This window comes from Chiroxiphia lanceolata, chromosome 7 (genome assembly GCF_009829145.1).
Source record: "Chiroxiphia lanceolata isolate bChiLan1 chromosome 7, bChiLan1.pri, whole genome shotgun sequence".
NCBI classification, from domain to species: Eukaryota; Metazoa; Chordata; class Aves; order Passeriformes; family Pipridae; genus Chiroxiphia; species Chiroxiphia lanceolata.
In genome coordinates, this window is record NC_045643.1 from 19593806 (window position 1) to 19608361 (window position 14556).

A 14556-nucleotide genomic window follows, 5' to 3' on the forward strand; every position below is an offset into this window, starting at 1 on the left:
GGCCCCGGGACGGCCTTTGGAAGAAGCAGCTGCCGGCGAGAGCGGCGGGGCCGCAGCAGCAGCAGCAGCTCCTATTTTGGTGTCCCGGGCCGCCCCCCACCCACCCTCCGCACCCCTCCGCACCCCTCCGCACCCCTCCGCGAGGTCGCGGCCCCGGCGCCCCGCCCGGCCCCCTCCCGCCCGCTCGCCTCGGGAAGGTCCGGCCCGAACCGCTGCCGCCGCCGCCCGAGCGCTCCCACCCCGGGACAGGGGTTAAAGGCTGTCCGCGCTGGTGACAGACGGCCCGGCCGTATTAGGGACAGGAGCAGATGCCTGGGGAGCGTCACCAGCTCGGTGTCACTCAGCCACACAACAAAGCGAGGGGCCTCGGCTGCCGCTGACAGCGACCTGAAGCCGCCTCTGGAGGAGGCGCCCCTCGCTCCCAGGAGCGACACTGGGAAGAGCAGCAAGAACCAGGGCTCTCCCATTGTCTGAGAGCAGCAGTCGAAAGGAGGTGGCCAGAGCTCTCCCCATACACCCGAACCTGACAGGGTGCAAAGGATAGTCACAATTTTTGCCAACAGACTCCAGCTAGAAGTAAATCATTCAGGAAGAGGGCTATATTGGCTTTTACAACTTCTGAAAATGTGGTTCACAATTTAAGAAGTCTTTCTCTTCTCCGCTAGCAAAAGGTTTTCTGCAACGGACACCTTTATTTGAAACACAGCATCCTCTGGGTTCAAGCAGCTGCGGTCCTCCCTCATCTGCAGAAGAGTTTGGATCCAGCCAGGCTCTGCTGGGTTGAAGGGACTGGCAATGGTTTCTCCTACCAAAAGGAGGTGGGTATTGTTATTGTGCCAGCAATACTCAAAAGGAGAAATTAGGAAGCTCCTGCTCTCCACAGATGAAAAACGATCATATTTTCTTTCAATTACTAGTAGTTCTTCCTCCACAAGCCCACCAGAAGCACGAACTAAAGAAATCCAAACAGGAACATGTATGTGGACATACCTCTCTGCCATCCTTCTTCCTGTACTAACCATGCAACAGGACTCAAACTTGCTCCTGGCCTTTACATAGTAACATGAGACAAACATAAACTCATCCAAACAAACAAAAACCCCCACAAAACCAAAAGTATACCTTCACACATCTTTACCTCCTGTTTCTTCACCCTCTTTGATGCATTGCTAGCCCAGAGAATTGGAGTTTTGCAGTGTAAACCCAGGAATTCGCAACAGCCCTGCTGTCTCTGCCATGGGACTGTTCCTCAGCTACATTACCCCATTTCTTTCTCTGGAGCATTCCTTGTACAGCCTAAGTCTGTGTATACATCCCCACATCAAGAGATTTGTTTTGCTGTGGTTTTGCATTTTGCATTTCATCAGCTTCCTATGGACAAGCAGGAACTTCTTCCAAGTCTTGGCCATCCTACTAGCACACAATACTAAGTACTCTCCATGGTAGCTGGTGTATGGTGGTAGACCTGTCTGCCACATACACAGATGCCTTCCATTATGCATTTCTTTACATAACATTTTACCCAAGCCATCTCCCTCCCAGACAGCACAAAGATTTAAACTGTCAGCAAGTCTGGAGGTCAGCAACACTTAGTACTGAACATACATCCCCTTCAAGGAGCTTCTCTCTTTCTCTTTTGGCTGGATTACCAGCTCAAACCACCTTCACCTTTTGGAGATACTCATCTCCCCTCCATGATAACCAAATGTGGAAAAATTTGGTAATTGTGATGCTTCAGAAAAGTCCTCTCTTCTCTTTTATTAAGAGGGGGAAGGAAAAACCCAAACAAGACTTGGTTAATAGCTTAATGGTCTGCCTACTGGAATTCAAAAATTTCTTCTGTCTCCAACATGCACTTTGTCTAGCAAATAGCATCAGCTCTACTCTCTACTTGAAGTAATTAGATCATAATTGCTAATATTTCAAGTAGTCTATTTTACTTAATCTGCTCTCAACTCCTGCTTCAGTACTTTCATCAAAACCAGAAAAAGAACCCCTTTTTGAGTGTGAAGATTAATTTCTCACTCAATTTCTCACTCTCACAGCAAACTATGAGATAGGTTCCTTAAGGTCAAAGAGCAATAAAAAAAGCTGAGTAATTACTGACATACTACTTTTTTGGGTTTTTTTAAGTAAGCAGTATCTGAGATCTGTGGACAAGCTGAAAGCAAGCTATAACACAACTAAGTTCTAAAATCACAGAAGAGATCAGCACAGAACATGGAACATTCAGTAGTACATCTAGAATTAAAGAGACACACAACTGTCCTGGTTTCAGCTGGATAGAGTTAATTTCCTTCTTAGTAGCTGGTTCACGGCTGTGTTTTGGATTTACTATGGGAATCATGCTGACAACACACTGATGTTTTGGACGTTGCTAAGTGGGTGCTTACCCTAAGTCAAGGACTTTTCAGTTTCCATGCTCTGCCAGTGAGGAGCTGCACGAGGAACTGCAGGGAACATGGCCAGGACAGCTGACCCGAAGTGGCCAAAGGGATATTCCATAACATAGGATGTCACACTGAGTACACAAACCGGGGGAGTTGCTGGGAGGGGCCGATCACTGCTTGGGGGTGGCTGGGCACTGGTCAGCAGGTGGTGAGCAACTGTATTGGGCATCACTTTTTTCTCCTGGACTCTTTCCTTTATCTCTCCTTTTCATTACAATTATCATAATAATTTAGTACTATATGTAGCAGAATACTGTATCATATTTTGTTTCAATATTAAATTGTTCTTATCAAACCACGAGGTTTAATTTTTTCCCCAATTCTCCTCCCAAAGAGGGGGGGATGGAGTGAGCAAGCTGCTGCACGATACTTAGCTGCCAGCTGGGTTAAATCACAGCAACAGCTTAAACCCCAAAGTAACAGACAAAAGTGTCCTATGCAACAGCCATTACTGTCTTTTGTGTGACCTGTAAATCAGACAATTAAACCTGTCAAAACTTGAGACCTACCAGTTCTTCAGATATTCTCTTCATGCCCCTGTGCAAGACAATAGGGCAAGATCCCTAATATGAACATCTCAGATACCTATCAAATATCCATCATAAAGCAAAGCTCCTGAGAACTCAAGTGTATTACTCTGGACATCTTGGACAACGATTGTTCAAAGCAGCCTTCTAAAATTCATTAAAATAGGTGAAGCAAGGAAGGAACTATGCAACAGAAATCTTTATTTATATACACTATCAGCCTGAAAATAGGCAAGACCACTCCTAAAAATCTTCAATTAATAAAAAGAAGGTAGTGACAACATCTAGTGCCTGTAAGAAAATGAGAACAATGCTGCACAGAAAACAAAAGAAGACAAATATGGCAACTGCAGGCTGTTGAGTTACACCTCAGACATCGGCAACTGAGATGCTGTGAAACTGGACTAATTTATCAGCTATTAAAGCTCTTAAGCTAAAACTGACTTCAGTTTAATAGCAGATGACATCATCCTTCTGAATCTTTGTGGGACTACAAGAAGAAAAACATTTGGCACGGACATACATTATTTAATTTTAATGACTTATTTTTAATATCTTTATAAGCATAGCCAAACTCTTGAGACTCTTCACACTGTCAGTGGTGAAGAGACTGAATGTTCACAAATGATTCCTTAAACTATTTAAAGACAGAACATTCTGTTAAAAGTTAAAAATGGACACAGATGTTCCCTTCCACCCTGTAAGACAGGATTGTACTATAGATATGGATGAGAGTGAATAAGTAAAATCAGTGTAAACTGTATATATACACACCATTCTGTGGGCCTGTGCATTGCAGCAGAACCAGGCAAGGAAAAGGCACCCAGCTGACTCGGAGCTGTGCATGGATGGTCAAACCTGTGTTAGCTCTATACAGAGTGGCAGCAGCCACCATTGGGGCAGTAGTTAGAATGGGAGAGAGAGACTTTCTTTAAACAGAACAGCACCATCCTTACTGCCTGCCAGAAGAGAAATGGCCTGACTGGAAAAATAATGAAGGTGTTAGCCAAAGGCTGACACCTACACTTGTGCTCACTCTCTCCAGGCCCTGACAAGAACAGGTGCCTGACGACGCACAGACCAGCAGAATACATGACATAAACTGCACGTCAGTGACAGCAACTTTTATTGTCTTTACAATACAATACAAACTATTAAAAAGTCATTTTGTTTGGTAAAATATTTAGTGGATTGAAAATATAGATGCATCTTCAGATGAACAAGATCACAAGCATACCAAATAATTTACAGTCAGATCAAAGAAGTATAAAAGCCACAGTTCCAGAACAATGCTTCTGTCACCTAATGGTTTTTTAAGTAAAGAATGTCATTCTTTTTTGCACTAATCCTATTCCTTCCCCCAATGTGTGGGACAGCAAAGGTCAGTTATATAGTTGGTAAAGGCTTGGTGGGGAGGGAGTAGACTAAGAATAATGACAAGTCCTCTCGAAATCCTCCCCTCCTCCACTTAGGTTGGAATGTGTACTATGTTAGAAGGCCTTTTTTACTTCACTTTCCTAATATGCCAAGATTGAACATAAACAGCTTTATACTGTGTTTAAAAAAAGTCAATTCAGATATTAGCCCAAATTTCCAATTTTGTGCTTCTATATACATGCAGTTTTTCTCTCCCAGGAAGTTTAATATATCAGTTTACTTTAATCATTGAATTATGCCTTTATAAGGAGTTTCAGGTAAGACATAATGTCAGTAGCAGATGACCCAAACCAGAACAGAACACTGTACAGGACTGAGATCTTGAGCCAGTTGAGAAATCTTTTTCTCCAAGGTATACCCTGCCTGGGCATAGCATATCATTCTTCTTCAAAACATTACTGGACATAAGTCATTCCCACCATCACCAATATACATAATTTGTGTATAACTAACTCCTCGCTCCAACTGTTTATCTAGAAATTCTTTTAAAACTTTCCTTTTGCAAAGGTTTTTTGGGCACTTTGCACAATGGTGAGCATGGAAGTTCTGTACAGTAAGATACCCAGTACTGCTGAATGCTGCAGGGTTTGTAAACACTTCATCAAAAACCTCATGGAAGTCAGCAGCTTTCAAAATCCAGTCAATAAATACTGTATTAGAATCTGAAACAATAATGCAATCAACACTCTTTGTTCTTGCCAATAACCCCAGAAGATCTACCATTCCCGCAGTGAAAGGAATTGTTGTCATAGTTCTTTTCATTTCATCTTCTTTGACACCATTGTCTCCCAAGTAGGCAAAGACTCTGCCCATATATTCTGTCCAGTGTCCTGGTTGGTAGGAGTTTCTTAATCCATTAGGAAGTTTTCTCTCTGGAGCACATTTCACAATCCAGGTATCACTATTTTCATCTATGATTGTATGGTCAAAATCAAAACCAACAGAAATTTCATAGCTGTGAGAAACACAAGTTTCCAAAACAAACAAAAAAGAAAATTATGTATATAAACACAAGTACTGTATTCCTAACCTGATCTTGTGCTCAGATGAGAAAATTCTGCAGGAAAATATCTAACCAAAGTAACTATTATGGCCACTACAGCTATGGGAAGTTGTGCTGAAGCTAAAAATGCAGTCTGTAAAGGTCAAAGTTCCGTGTCCCAACTTCTGTTTAAAATACTACTGTGACAGGATCTGAATTGGTGCTACAGTTACTAATACTTGCTAACACAGAGTCAATCTTCCCGTACTCACGCACCCACCAGTTCGACCACAGGTTCTAAATTTCTCTATCAGCATTTGCCAACGCAAACAAACCGGGATTCTCCTGGCAAAACGCCTCAAGAGGGATTTCAAAAGGAAACGTGTATTGAGCACCTGGAACCAGTGCCTTCAACGAGGACGCACCAAATCAAAGCAGCCCACGAAAAGAAACGCAGCCCTTTGTGAAGCTGAATCTGCTGCCCCTCACGGGCAGGTCCCCGGGCCCGCCGCGCAGCCCGTGCCCCGCGCAGGACTCGGGCCGCCCCCCCCAGCCGCTGCCGAGGGCTAAAGCAGCGCAGCTTCGCCGGCGGGGGCACGGCGGGCGCCCGAAGGGCTGGGCGAGCGGGGCAGCCCCGTGCGGGGAAAGGGCAGGGACCCGCGGTGAAGGAGCAGCGCCCTGCGGGGAAGGGGCGGGGAAGGGACGGGGACCCGCGGGTAAGAGGCAGCGGGGCCGACACCGGGTCCGACACCGCCCCGCCGGCCCCGCCCCGCCCGCGCGGCCCCCGCTCCGCCCACGCGCTACGTCACCGCGCGCCGCCGGGTCGCCCGGCAACGGCCCCGCGTCCCGGAACATGGCGGCGGGGCCCGGGGCGATGGCGGCGGGGCGGCGGCGGCGGCAAAGCGCCCGTGAGTGCGGCTCCCCCGCGGGCACCGGGAGCGGCGGGGGGACAGCGCACGGCCCCGGGAGGCTGTGGTGGTGCCCAGCGTGACTGTCCCCAAGCTCCCCCAGCTGCAGACAGCAGGACGGGGCAGTTTCGGCCCACGAACTGCCTGAACCCAGCGCAGGTCCTGTGAACTCCCACGGCAGCAGTTGGGGAAGAACGAGGTGCTTGGCTGTTCCCTGCCTGCAGGGCGCAGCCACCTCAGTGCACCTTTACTTTACTTTTGGCAAGGCCGCCTTCACCTGGGACAGGGAGAGAGGATCACGCCCTATCACGAGACAAACAGATTAGCAACACGGCATCTGGGAAATAGCCTTGACATCGGTGTCAGTGTAAGAGAAGCCTCCTTACACCTCGGACACAGCGTGTCAGTCTGCAGCAAATCAGACAAACGGAGAATTTCTACAGGACGCCACTCCATGCAGTGCACCATTGCCTCCAAAAACGGTGGTGACACTTGAAAGAGCATTTCACAAAACCTAGTGATCATCTAGAAAATCTGCCTTTATGTATGCACATGTGTATGTGAGCCTAATGCAATGAAGAAATGCTACTCTTGCCAACAAATCGAGAAAATGTTCTATAACTGATCTATTTCAGTAAATACAATGAGTGTGCAGGACAAGGGTAGTAAGGCACAGCCTATGCTCAAACTGCTGCCTCATCCAGCCAGTGGAATGGCTTTACCAATATTTTCCCTTTCCTTTTGGGAATGGTCCCTCGTCCCTGCTGTTCTCAGAATCATGCCCAAGTACTGCCTGTAAAATGTGAGTTGCTACAAGCCAAACGTGTACATACACACAGACAGGCAAAGTGACATACAAACAGATCAGTCAGTCAGTGCCGCAGTCCAAGTACATGCACTGGCCATAGTTAGACTACAGATACAGGTACCCTGTCTTAGCTTTGGGGTATAGGGATGAAGAGAGTAACTAATACTAAGCATAACTTAGTATTGTTACTGTGTGAGAATTCAAATTCTGATACACATTTGAATACTGGATTTTCTGATATCAAGTAGCCTCAGTATTTTTTCTTCCCTCTGCACAGCACCACATCATTGGAAGAAAATAATGTTCCAGATGGGTATTTCCTTCCAAATGAAGCAGATCTTCGTCAGGTAATTGTATTGCCAAAAGCAGAATGGAAAGGATTCAGAACAGCACTAAAGAAGCAGAACACATCCTCGATGAGAAGAAAGAACAGGAAGAAATTCACTTAGGCTCCAAAGCTGCTGTAAAGACTCGCCCAATGCCACTGTAGTAAGTACAAGATACATTTGTAAACAAGAGTAGTCATTTTCATATATACCAAAACACTCATAGTAGCATTTCTAGCTGTACTCTCTTTGTTTAGCATTTACTTTTGAATATGTATATTAACTAAACTCCATTTAAATAAGTTTAATAGCTAACATAAACATTTATATTTTTTTTATTAAAGCTAAAATGCAAAATTAAACAAAAAACCCCAACTACCCAAATTTAATGTGATTTCTGATTTTGTCTGTACTACAGAGCCTAGCACAAGAGAAACTTAAGGCCAAAAAATTACGTGAAGAAAGGGAAGAGGAAGAAAGAAAGTTACTTGATTTGGAAGAAGCAAAGTTCCGAGCAGCAAAACGGAAGGAGATTATCGATCACGCAAAAACCTACCTATCCTATCAGAACGACAGAATGAAACAGTTCCACGTTTGTTGACAACTTACAGTTTTTAAATTCAAATTGTAACTGAATGTCTTTAAAGACTTCTGAACACACAAATTACTTTAAATGTTCTCTTGCAGAGTGCACTTCTACTTACTGAGGTCCTAAAAGAAAGAGATGCTCAAGTTGAATTTCAAAAGTTGAAGTCAGTTGTTAACAAAAAGAAGGAACGTGAAGAAGAGGAACGTCAATTTAAAGAATACATTCTCAGAGAGCAAGAAAAGGAACAGCAGCATTTTATGAAGGAGCAAGCACTACGCAATATCAGCTGGAACAGTAAGTAATAATTAAAAGCAACCCTACTTTATTCTTTACTTAACTTTTATCACAAATATATTCTACAAGGTTTTTACAGAAACCTACTAATAGTTTGATTCACGAATGCCACACTTCAAAAGAAAAATTCAAACTGCCACAGAAGATCTTGCCCAAAGAGAAAGCTATAATATACATTTTAAGTTGCCAGCAGTCTGCATGCAAAATCATCTCTGGCAGGCATCAATAGGTTTTAGTCAAATCATTGTTCTAATGCTGTTACTTAAATTTAACTGTGTTTTACTCAGTTTTGGTTCCAGACAAGGAAAAGGTTAAACCAGAATTTCCATTTGCTCATAACTATTTCCAGATTGCCCATCAAGAGAACGCATTACTGTCACTTCTTATTCTTGCTCTCAGCTCTTCCAGAAATCTTATGGAGGGGTCCCACTGGTATTTATACGACTGACCCTGGTGCTCTGAAAGAAGGAATCAAATTTCCCAAGGCAGGGGAAGGGTTCAAAGTCTGGTCTCACACATTCCAGGCCCAACATATAAATACATAAACACTACCAGCTTAAGCTGCTGTCTGCATGCCCAGAAGGAGAAGCACAGGTACAGGGTACAGTAGGTCTCACTGGGAAATCTTGTTCTCTGAGGATGTTGCAGAGCTACGGCATGAATGCAATGGTTTTAATGAGTCATCCAGCTAAAACTTGTTATCATGAGACTGCAAACTGTGAGCATACCATATAGCTCATTTCTGGCTAGAGGACTGAGGGGCTACCATTACAGACATCATGCTGTTTTTCACCTCTGACATTCTACCTACCTTCAACTCATAAGTATCACATTCTTCAGTGCAAGGTACCTATGGTTATGCAGAATATATATCTGTTCATTACTTCATGCAGTTCCTAGCCCATTTATTCACCTTTTTCCAATTCAGAATAAAGGAGCACGAGCATCAGGCAGATCTGGCCAAGACAGAAATCAAAAGAGAAGCAGAAGAAATAGAGAGATTGAATCAACTGTACCAACTGGAAATTCAGAGAAGAAAGGAAAAGAAACAGGAGGAAAGAGCTGAACGCCGGAGGCTGTATCATGTAAGTAACAGGAAAGCAGACAGTTCAAAATGCTTGCTTCACCTTGGCTGTAATGGTTGCACTCAGCCCACAAATAAATGGGCCTACTGGCAACAGTTTGCCGACAGCTTCAGTAGCAGGGGATCAAATGCCTCCCCTGCCAGTTGCAGGCCATGTCTTTACTCTGTGCTTTTGAGAAAAGCCTCTTCTTTGTCTGAAGGGACGTTGGCACCTTGTCGGCACGATGTTTTGACTTGTCTATGATTAAGGATTCGGCTGTAGACATGAAGAAATATTCTTCTTGATTTGAGAACTGGATTTAAGTTTCACATTCCTGCTGTTTTAAGCCCATTTTTCTTTGTTAGAAAGAGGGAATAGCCTGAGACTGAACAAATCTTTTTAATTTGACTTTCTGCTTATGATTGGAGATGTTTAGAAATTTAGTCAAGACCTGCTGCCTTTTCATTTCATCTTAAACAGCATCTTGCTAAGTACAAACTAGGAAGTGCCTTAGAATGGTTTTGACCAGAATGCAAAAGACAGCTGTTTTTTTACATAAAAGTATAGAAAACTCCTTTTCAGCTATGTTTTGGATTAAGCTCTTAGACTGGGATAGTTTTGGAAGAGATGGGCCAGGAGCAGTATGGTCTGTGTGGCTGTTGGTGGGGGTTGGACAGTCCCGTGCCTTCCACTGTCCCACTCTCCCATGTCTGTGAATGGGAGCATGGGATAATACTCTCTGTATTGCACAGCAATTTGTTTGTGCAATATGCTGGAGAAGCACGTGTTTGATGGTCAGTTCCCCTTCCACTTTCTCACATCTGCTGTCTCCTCTTCATGCATGTTTGAATAGGGAGTAAGTGGAAGTCCTGAAAAATCTCTCCTCTCTTCTCCCTTGGAAAGAAACATGAGAAGAGAGAACAGGGAGTGATCCTTGTTAAGTTGCTACCCTAGGCCCAAATATTCTAAACTTTATCTGTTACATCAGGGACTGTTTTGACCATACAGGAATACATAGCTGACCAGAAAATAATCAAAGCAATAGAGGAACAAAAACAAATGGAAGAAGATGATCGGATCAAAGCTCATTTTAAAGCAAAGCAAACTATTGCCCGGATGAGAAAAACGAAAGAAGCTGAAATGCGTAGGTGGGTACAAAGCTAGAGGATAAACTGTAAATAAACTAAAAATTATACTGTAGTCAGAGCTTTCAGACCAATGACGTAACACAATCAACAATTTACTGATAGAGTATGGAATTCAGGAGAATAAGGAAATTCTTTCACAGGTTCCTTAGTACTAAGTGTGCTAGGGAGCAATCTCTCCACCCTTCAAAGTACAAAGGCTCAGAGAAGTACAAAGCTTTACACCAGTGTATTGGGAACAGTGATTTTCCTATGTCCTGCCAAGCCTCCAACCTCCTCAACAATTAAAGACAATTAAGATCCTTGACGAAAATATTTTTGAGTATAAGCTAAATTTCTCTGAGTCAGATCAAGAAAAATTATTTGACTTCTTAATCGATTACATTGGGTTCTTATTAAGGGGAGATGGTTTATCAATTTCACACTGAAGGTACAACATGATGATACCACTGAGTCAATCTAAGACTTTCCTTCTCTTCCTGCTTTTGTCTAATACTCCCAAAATTTCTCTTATGATGGCAAGGTGCTAGGCAGACTCCTCACTGAGCTCATTATTGCAACAGAAACCTGGCGTTACATGAATACAGGGAACATTTATTTGCTAAACAAGATAATTTTAAAAAAACCAAACAGGAGGAACGCAAGGAGATCATTGAGTTGGGTGGGTGGGCCAGCCTCTGTGGCAAGAGAAGAGAAGACTAGAAGCAGGATTGCTGAGTTTGGTAGCTTCAAGTAGACCCAGGTGTGTTACCCTGGTATGTTATAGCAGCTCATGTTCTTCTGCAGAAAAGCACAGGAACAACAGGACAGAATCGTTAATCAATTAGCTAAACAATTGAGTGAGGCATTAAAGATGGAAGATGATCGACTTGCTAGAGATGTTGCAAAAATAGAAGCTGCAGAAGAAAATAAACGCAAAGAGAAAGAAGCAAGACAGAAGGCTGCCATTGAATCTATTGCTGAACACAGAGCCACTGTGGTAAGAAACCTGGGCTGATCTTCCTACTGCTTACTCCAGCCGAGGAGCCTGGCCCAGATCACAGCTGGCTCTGGTGCCATGCATCAGCAGGCTTCATCAAGTCTACTGACATCTTTCCTGGGGTCCCCTCTCCCTTTCCCACTTGCATGTTGGGTGCACATCTGCCAGGGCTGCTGAAAACCCTGGGCTTGGAGACTGGCCAGCCACAATGACAGTGCTTCTCGGAGCGTTGAGACAGGGCTGCTTCTGCTGAGAGAGATGACTTTCAGCTTAGCAGGACACCTCCTTGGTTAACTTTCTGTGTGTGTTTTGTAAACTACAGATTAAGATGAAAGAGGAAAAGGAGAGACAGGAAAAAGAAGAGGCTGAAAAAGAACGTGATATGTTAATGGAAAATGCCCGCATCTACCAGGAAATGGAAAAAGCCAAGAAAGAAGGACGACATGGCACAAACATGGAAGTACAGAAAATTCAGATCCAGCAAATGGTAAATAGAAGAGCTGTACCCTGTCAACCTTTTCAGAAAGAAACACTTATCTAAACCAACAGCACTAGTTCATGCTGAGAGGAAGAAATGAAGCTTGTTGGGTATTCTGGGTTTTTTTGTTTGTTGGGTGTTGTTTTTCTTTAAATCATGTGTGGTCTGCATATACTGGTGTTGGAGAGCAGCTTCCTCAGAGCATTGGTGCAAGTCAAGGCTGGTTTGCAATGACAGATCACATCCTGTTCTGTGCCATGATGTTCTACTGCTACTCTCCTGTATCTTCTGGGCCGGTCACCAAAGAGCAGTAGCTAATGCTGATGTTCACTCATCTGTTTAATGTACCCTTCTGGGGGCATATGGCAGGGGAGAGAAGTGGGGAGGGATGACAAGTGCCAAGTATCAATTAACAGTGCCACAGATCTCCTGTAAGCTTTCACCCTCCCTATGCTTTACAAGATAGTGATGTTGAAAACAAAATACTAAGCTTTGTTATTCCCTTTTCTTCATCAGGCTGAAAAGCAGGCAAAACGACAGCAGGAAAAAACAAGCAGACTTGGACTATGAAGCTGAGAAAGAAGCTATTGCACTTGGTAAAGAGCGTGAATTTCAGAGCTATGCAAAGCAAGTAATTGAATCAGAGTCCAAGACTACACATCATCTTTATCCTCTTCTCAAAGTATGCAAAGATGGAAGAGGACTGGGACATGGGCCATTTTTCTGAGAAGAGAAGAAATAAATACTACTTCCAAGCATATGATGTTGCTGGGACCCTGTTATCTTGTTGTAGCTGTAATATCACTTGAGAAGTTAAAAACATGAAATAACATTTAAACTATCCAGCAAGGAAAGGCAGAAGCCGTTTTCAAGTTAAAAAAATACTTTTTTGTACTGTACAGGCAGAGTTAAACTGTAAATGATTTATATCAAATTCAACTATGAATCTCTTAAGTCCATTTGGAAAAAAACCCCAAACCTGCCATATAACTGGCTATATTCTCAAAAATCCCCAGCTTATATTTCATGAATGTTAGTTTACTAACTTGAGACAAGAATGCATGTTATATAATTGACTGTCATTGTAACACATTCCAGTCAAAAGCTCACTATTACTGCTATATTTTTAATATTAATTGTTCTAAAAATTCAGTGTCCCAGGTTTTTCAGGTCTGCGATATGAATTCCTAGTGTAAAAGGTCACATTTTTCTCCAGCCTACTTCCAGTTAAGAATTCCCCATAATAGAAAAGACCAAACCAAAACAACTACAGGGGAAGAAAAAAGAGAACATACGTGAAAGTTAGAATAGCTATGGTATGCAGGTTTTGTAGTATTTGCAACTACCTCTATAAAACAAATGTCATGCTATAAATTAGTTTTATTACATGAAAATATTAATGTGTTTTGTTCACAGCCCTTAAAGGTCACACAGGAGGCAAACAGATCCCAATATAGCTGTAAATAGCAACTACAAAAGAGCATGTAAACAGGAGACAACATAGTTGGGCTAGCCTTTCAAAAAAGCCCAACATGATTCAATCTACAGTAAATAGATCCAATGTAAATTGTTTCTCAGATACCTCAACAGATTTCTCTCTAACACCCAAGCCAGTGACACATCCCCCTCATTAAGCTTAGTTTCTTTGCTGAACTGTTAACATCATTTTCTTGCCTTGGACAGTTAGGCTTTCCAGTAATGACTTCCTCCACAAGTACCCTAGGCTTTAAACCCTATCCTGATTTCCGCTGGAAACAAAGTCCAAGAAACTTGAAGCTTTGCTGTGTTGCACACAACCTTGTGTTCCAGCCCTGCAGCCGCGAGTCTCTGTTGGCCAGACTAGAAAATTATGCAAATCCTAAAAAAACGCCTAAGCCTAAATTAGAAGAGTTTTATACAAAGGACTCTTGCCAATATTTAGTTTGGAAAATAGGTCTTTTGTGTGTCCTCGAGTTTCGGAGTCTGGCTTCCTAAAGCAACAGGCCCTGCAGAAAGCAGGACACTTCGGGAAAGATGCGGGGCCACCTCGGAGGCGAGATCCCTCCTGCAAGCTGAGGACCAAGCAGAACTGGTTTTACCTCCCCTATAGTGTAAAAATCCCCGGGTGCAGCAGTTACCTTCTCGAGGAGTCTCTTCCAGGCAGGGCAAGGGAAGAACTTCTGGAAGGAGAGGGAGGGCCGACCTCCTTACCCAGCTCCCAGGGCCACCAAGGGCCCCCAGCCCGAGCGACAAGCAGGCCTGGCGGGGTGAAGGTGGTGCGAGACGCGGCAGCGCCTGGAGCCCGGCCGGGCCCCATCGCCGCAGCCCCGGCGGGGAGTGGGGCTGCCGCGGCCGGAGCACAGGGACAGAGGCGGGGGGGACGTTTCAGCCTCTTACCGAGGGCAAACGAGTAGCTCACGAACCGGCTGCGGAAGAGAGTCCTGGCAGCAGGTCGGCCTTGCTTCCTTCCTCCCTCCCTCTCTTCCCGACACAGCGCACGGTGCCCGCCCGCAGCTCCCGGGGCGGGGTTGGGCGGGGGCGGTGCCGCTCCAGGGCCCGTCACGCAGCGCCTGCGGCTGCGCGCGCTCGG

General features: G+C 44.2%; 2 protein-coding genes across 5 annotated transcripts; one reads left to right on the top strand and one right to left on the bottom strand.

Annotated features, from left to right (window-relative positions):
- Positions 1 to 780: 780 nt before the first annotated feature.
- LOC116789747 (coiled-coil domain-containing protein 173-like) lies at positions 781 to 12747 on the top strand. Its single transcript, XM_032693915.1, is given in 12 exon segments — positions 781 to 818; positions 7390 to 7487; positions 7490 to 7598; positions 7859 to 8030; positions 8126 to 8306; positions 8309 to 8321; positions 9250 to 9406; positions 10394 to 10533; positions 11317 to 11509; positions 11832 to 11996; positions 12504 to 12533; positions 12535 to 12747. Coding segments are annotated over 12 exon segments (1461 nt in total). The 5' UTR covers positions 781 to 795; the 3' UTR covers positions 12715 to 12747.
- Positions 4087 to 14525, bottom strand: PHOSPHO2 (phosphatase, orphan 2). Of its 4 annotated transcripts, XR_004358138.1 has the most exons (4): positions 14364 to 14525; positions 9235 to 9277; positions 8874 to 8971; positions 4087 to 5369 (listed from the first exon to the last, which is right to left on the bottom strand). XR_004358138.1 is itself a non-coding variant. In XM_032693911.1 (3 exons), exons 2-3 carry the CDS (start codon positions 11591 to 11593, stop codon positions 4802 to 4804), a joined length of 618 nt encoding a protein of 205 aa, XP_032549802.1. In that variant the 5' UTR covers positions 11594 to 11755; positions 14364 to 14525; the 3' UTR covers positions 4087 to 4801. The 4 variants fall into 4 exon arrangements, 1 of the variants encoding a protein (XP_032549802.1); XR_004358137.1 differs by lacking the exon at positions 8874 to 8971; XR_004358139.1 differs by lacking the exons at positions 8874 to 8971; positions 9235 to 9277 and adding an exon at positions 14066 to 14146.
- Positions 14526 to 14556: the final 31 nt, after the last annotated feature.

Bases quoted from the DNA above. Each gene is read 5' to 3' on its own strand.
- PHOSPHO2 (XM_032693911.1), bottom strand. From the start codon at position 11,593: ATGCATGGCACCAGAGCCAGCTGTGATCTGGGCCAGGCTCCTCGGCTG. The intron at 5,370-11,543 runs GTAAGCAGTAGG...TGTTTCTCACAG, and splicing joins GGCCAGGCTCCTCGGCTGGA to CTATGAAATTTCTGTTGGTT.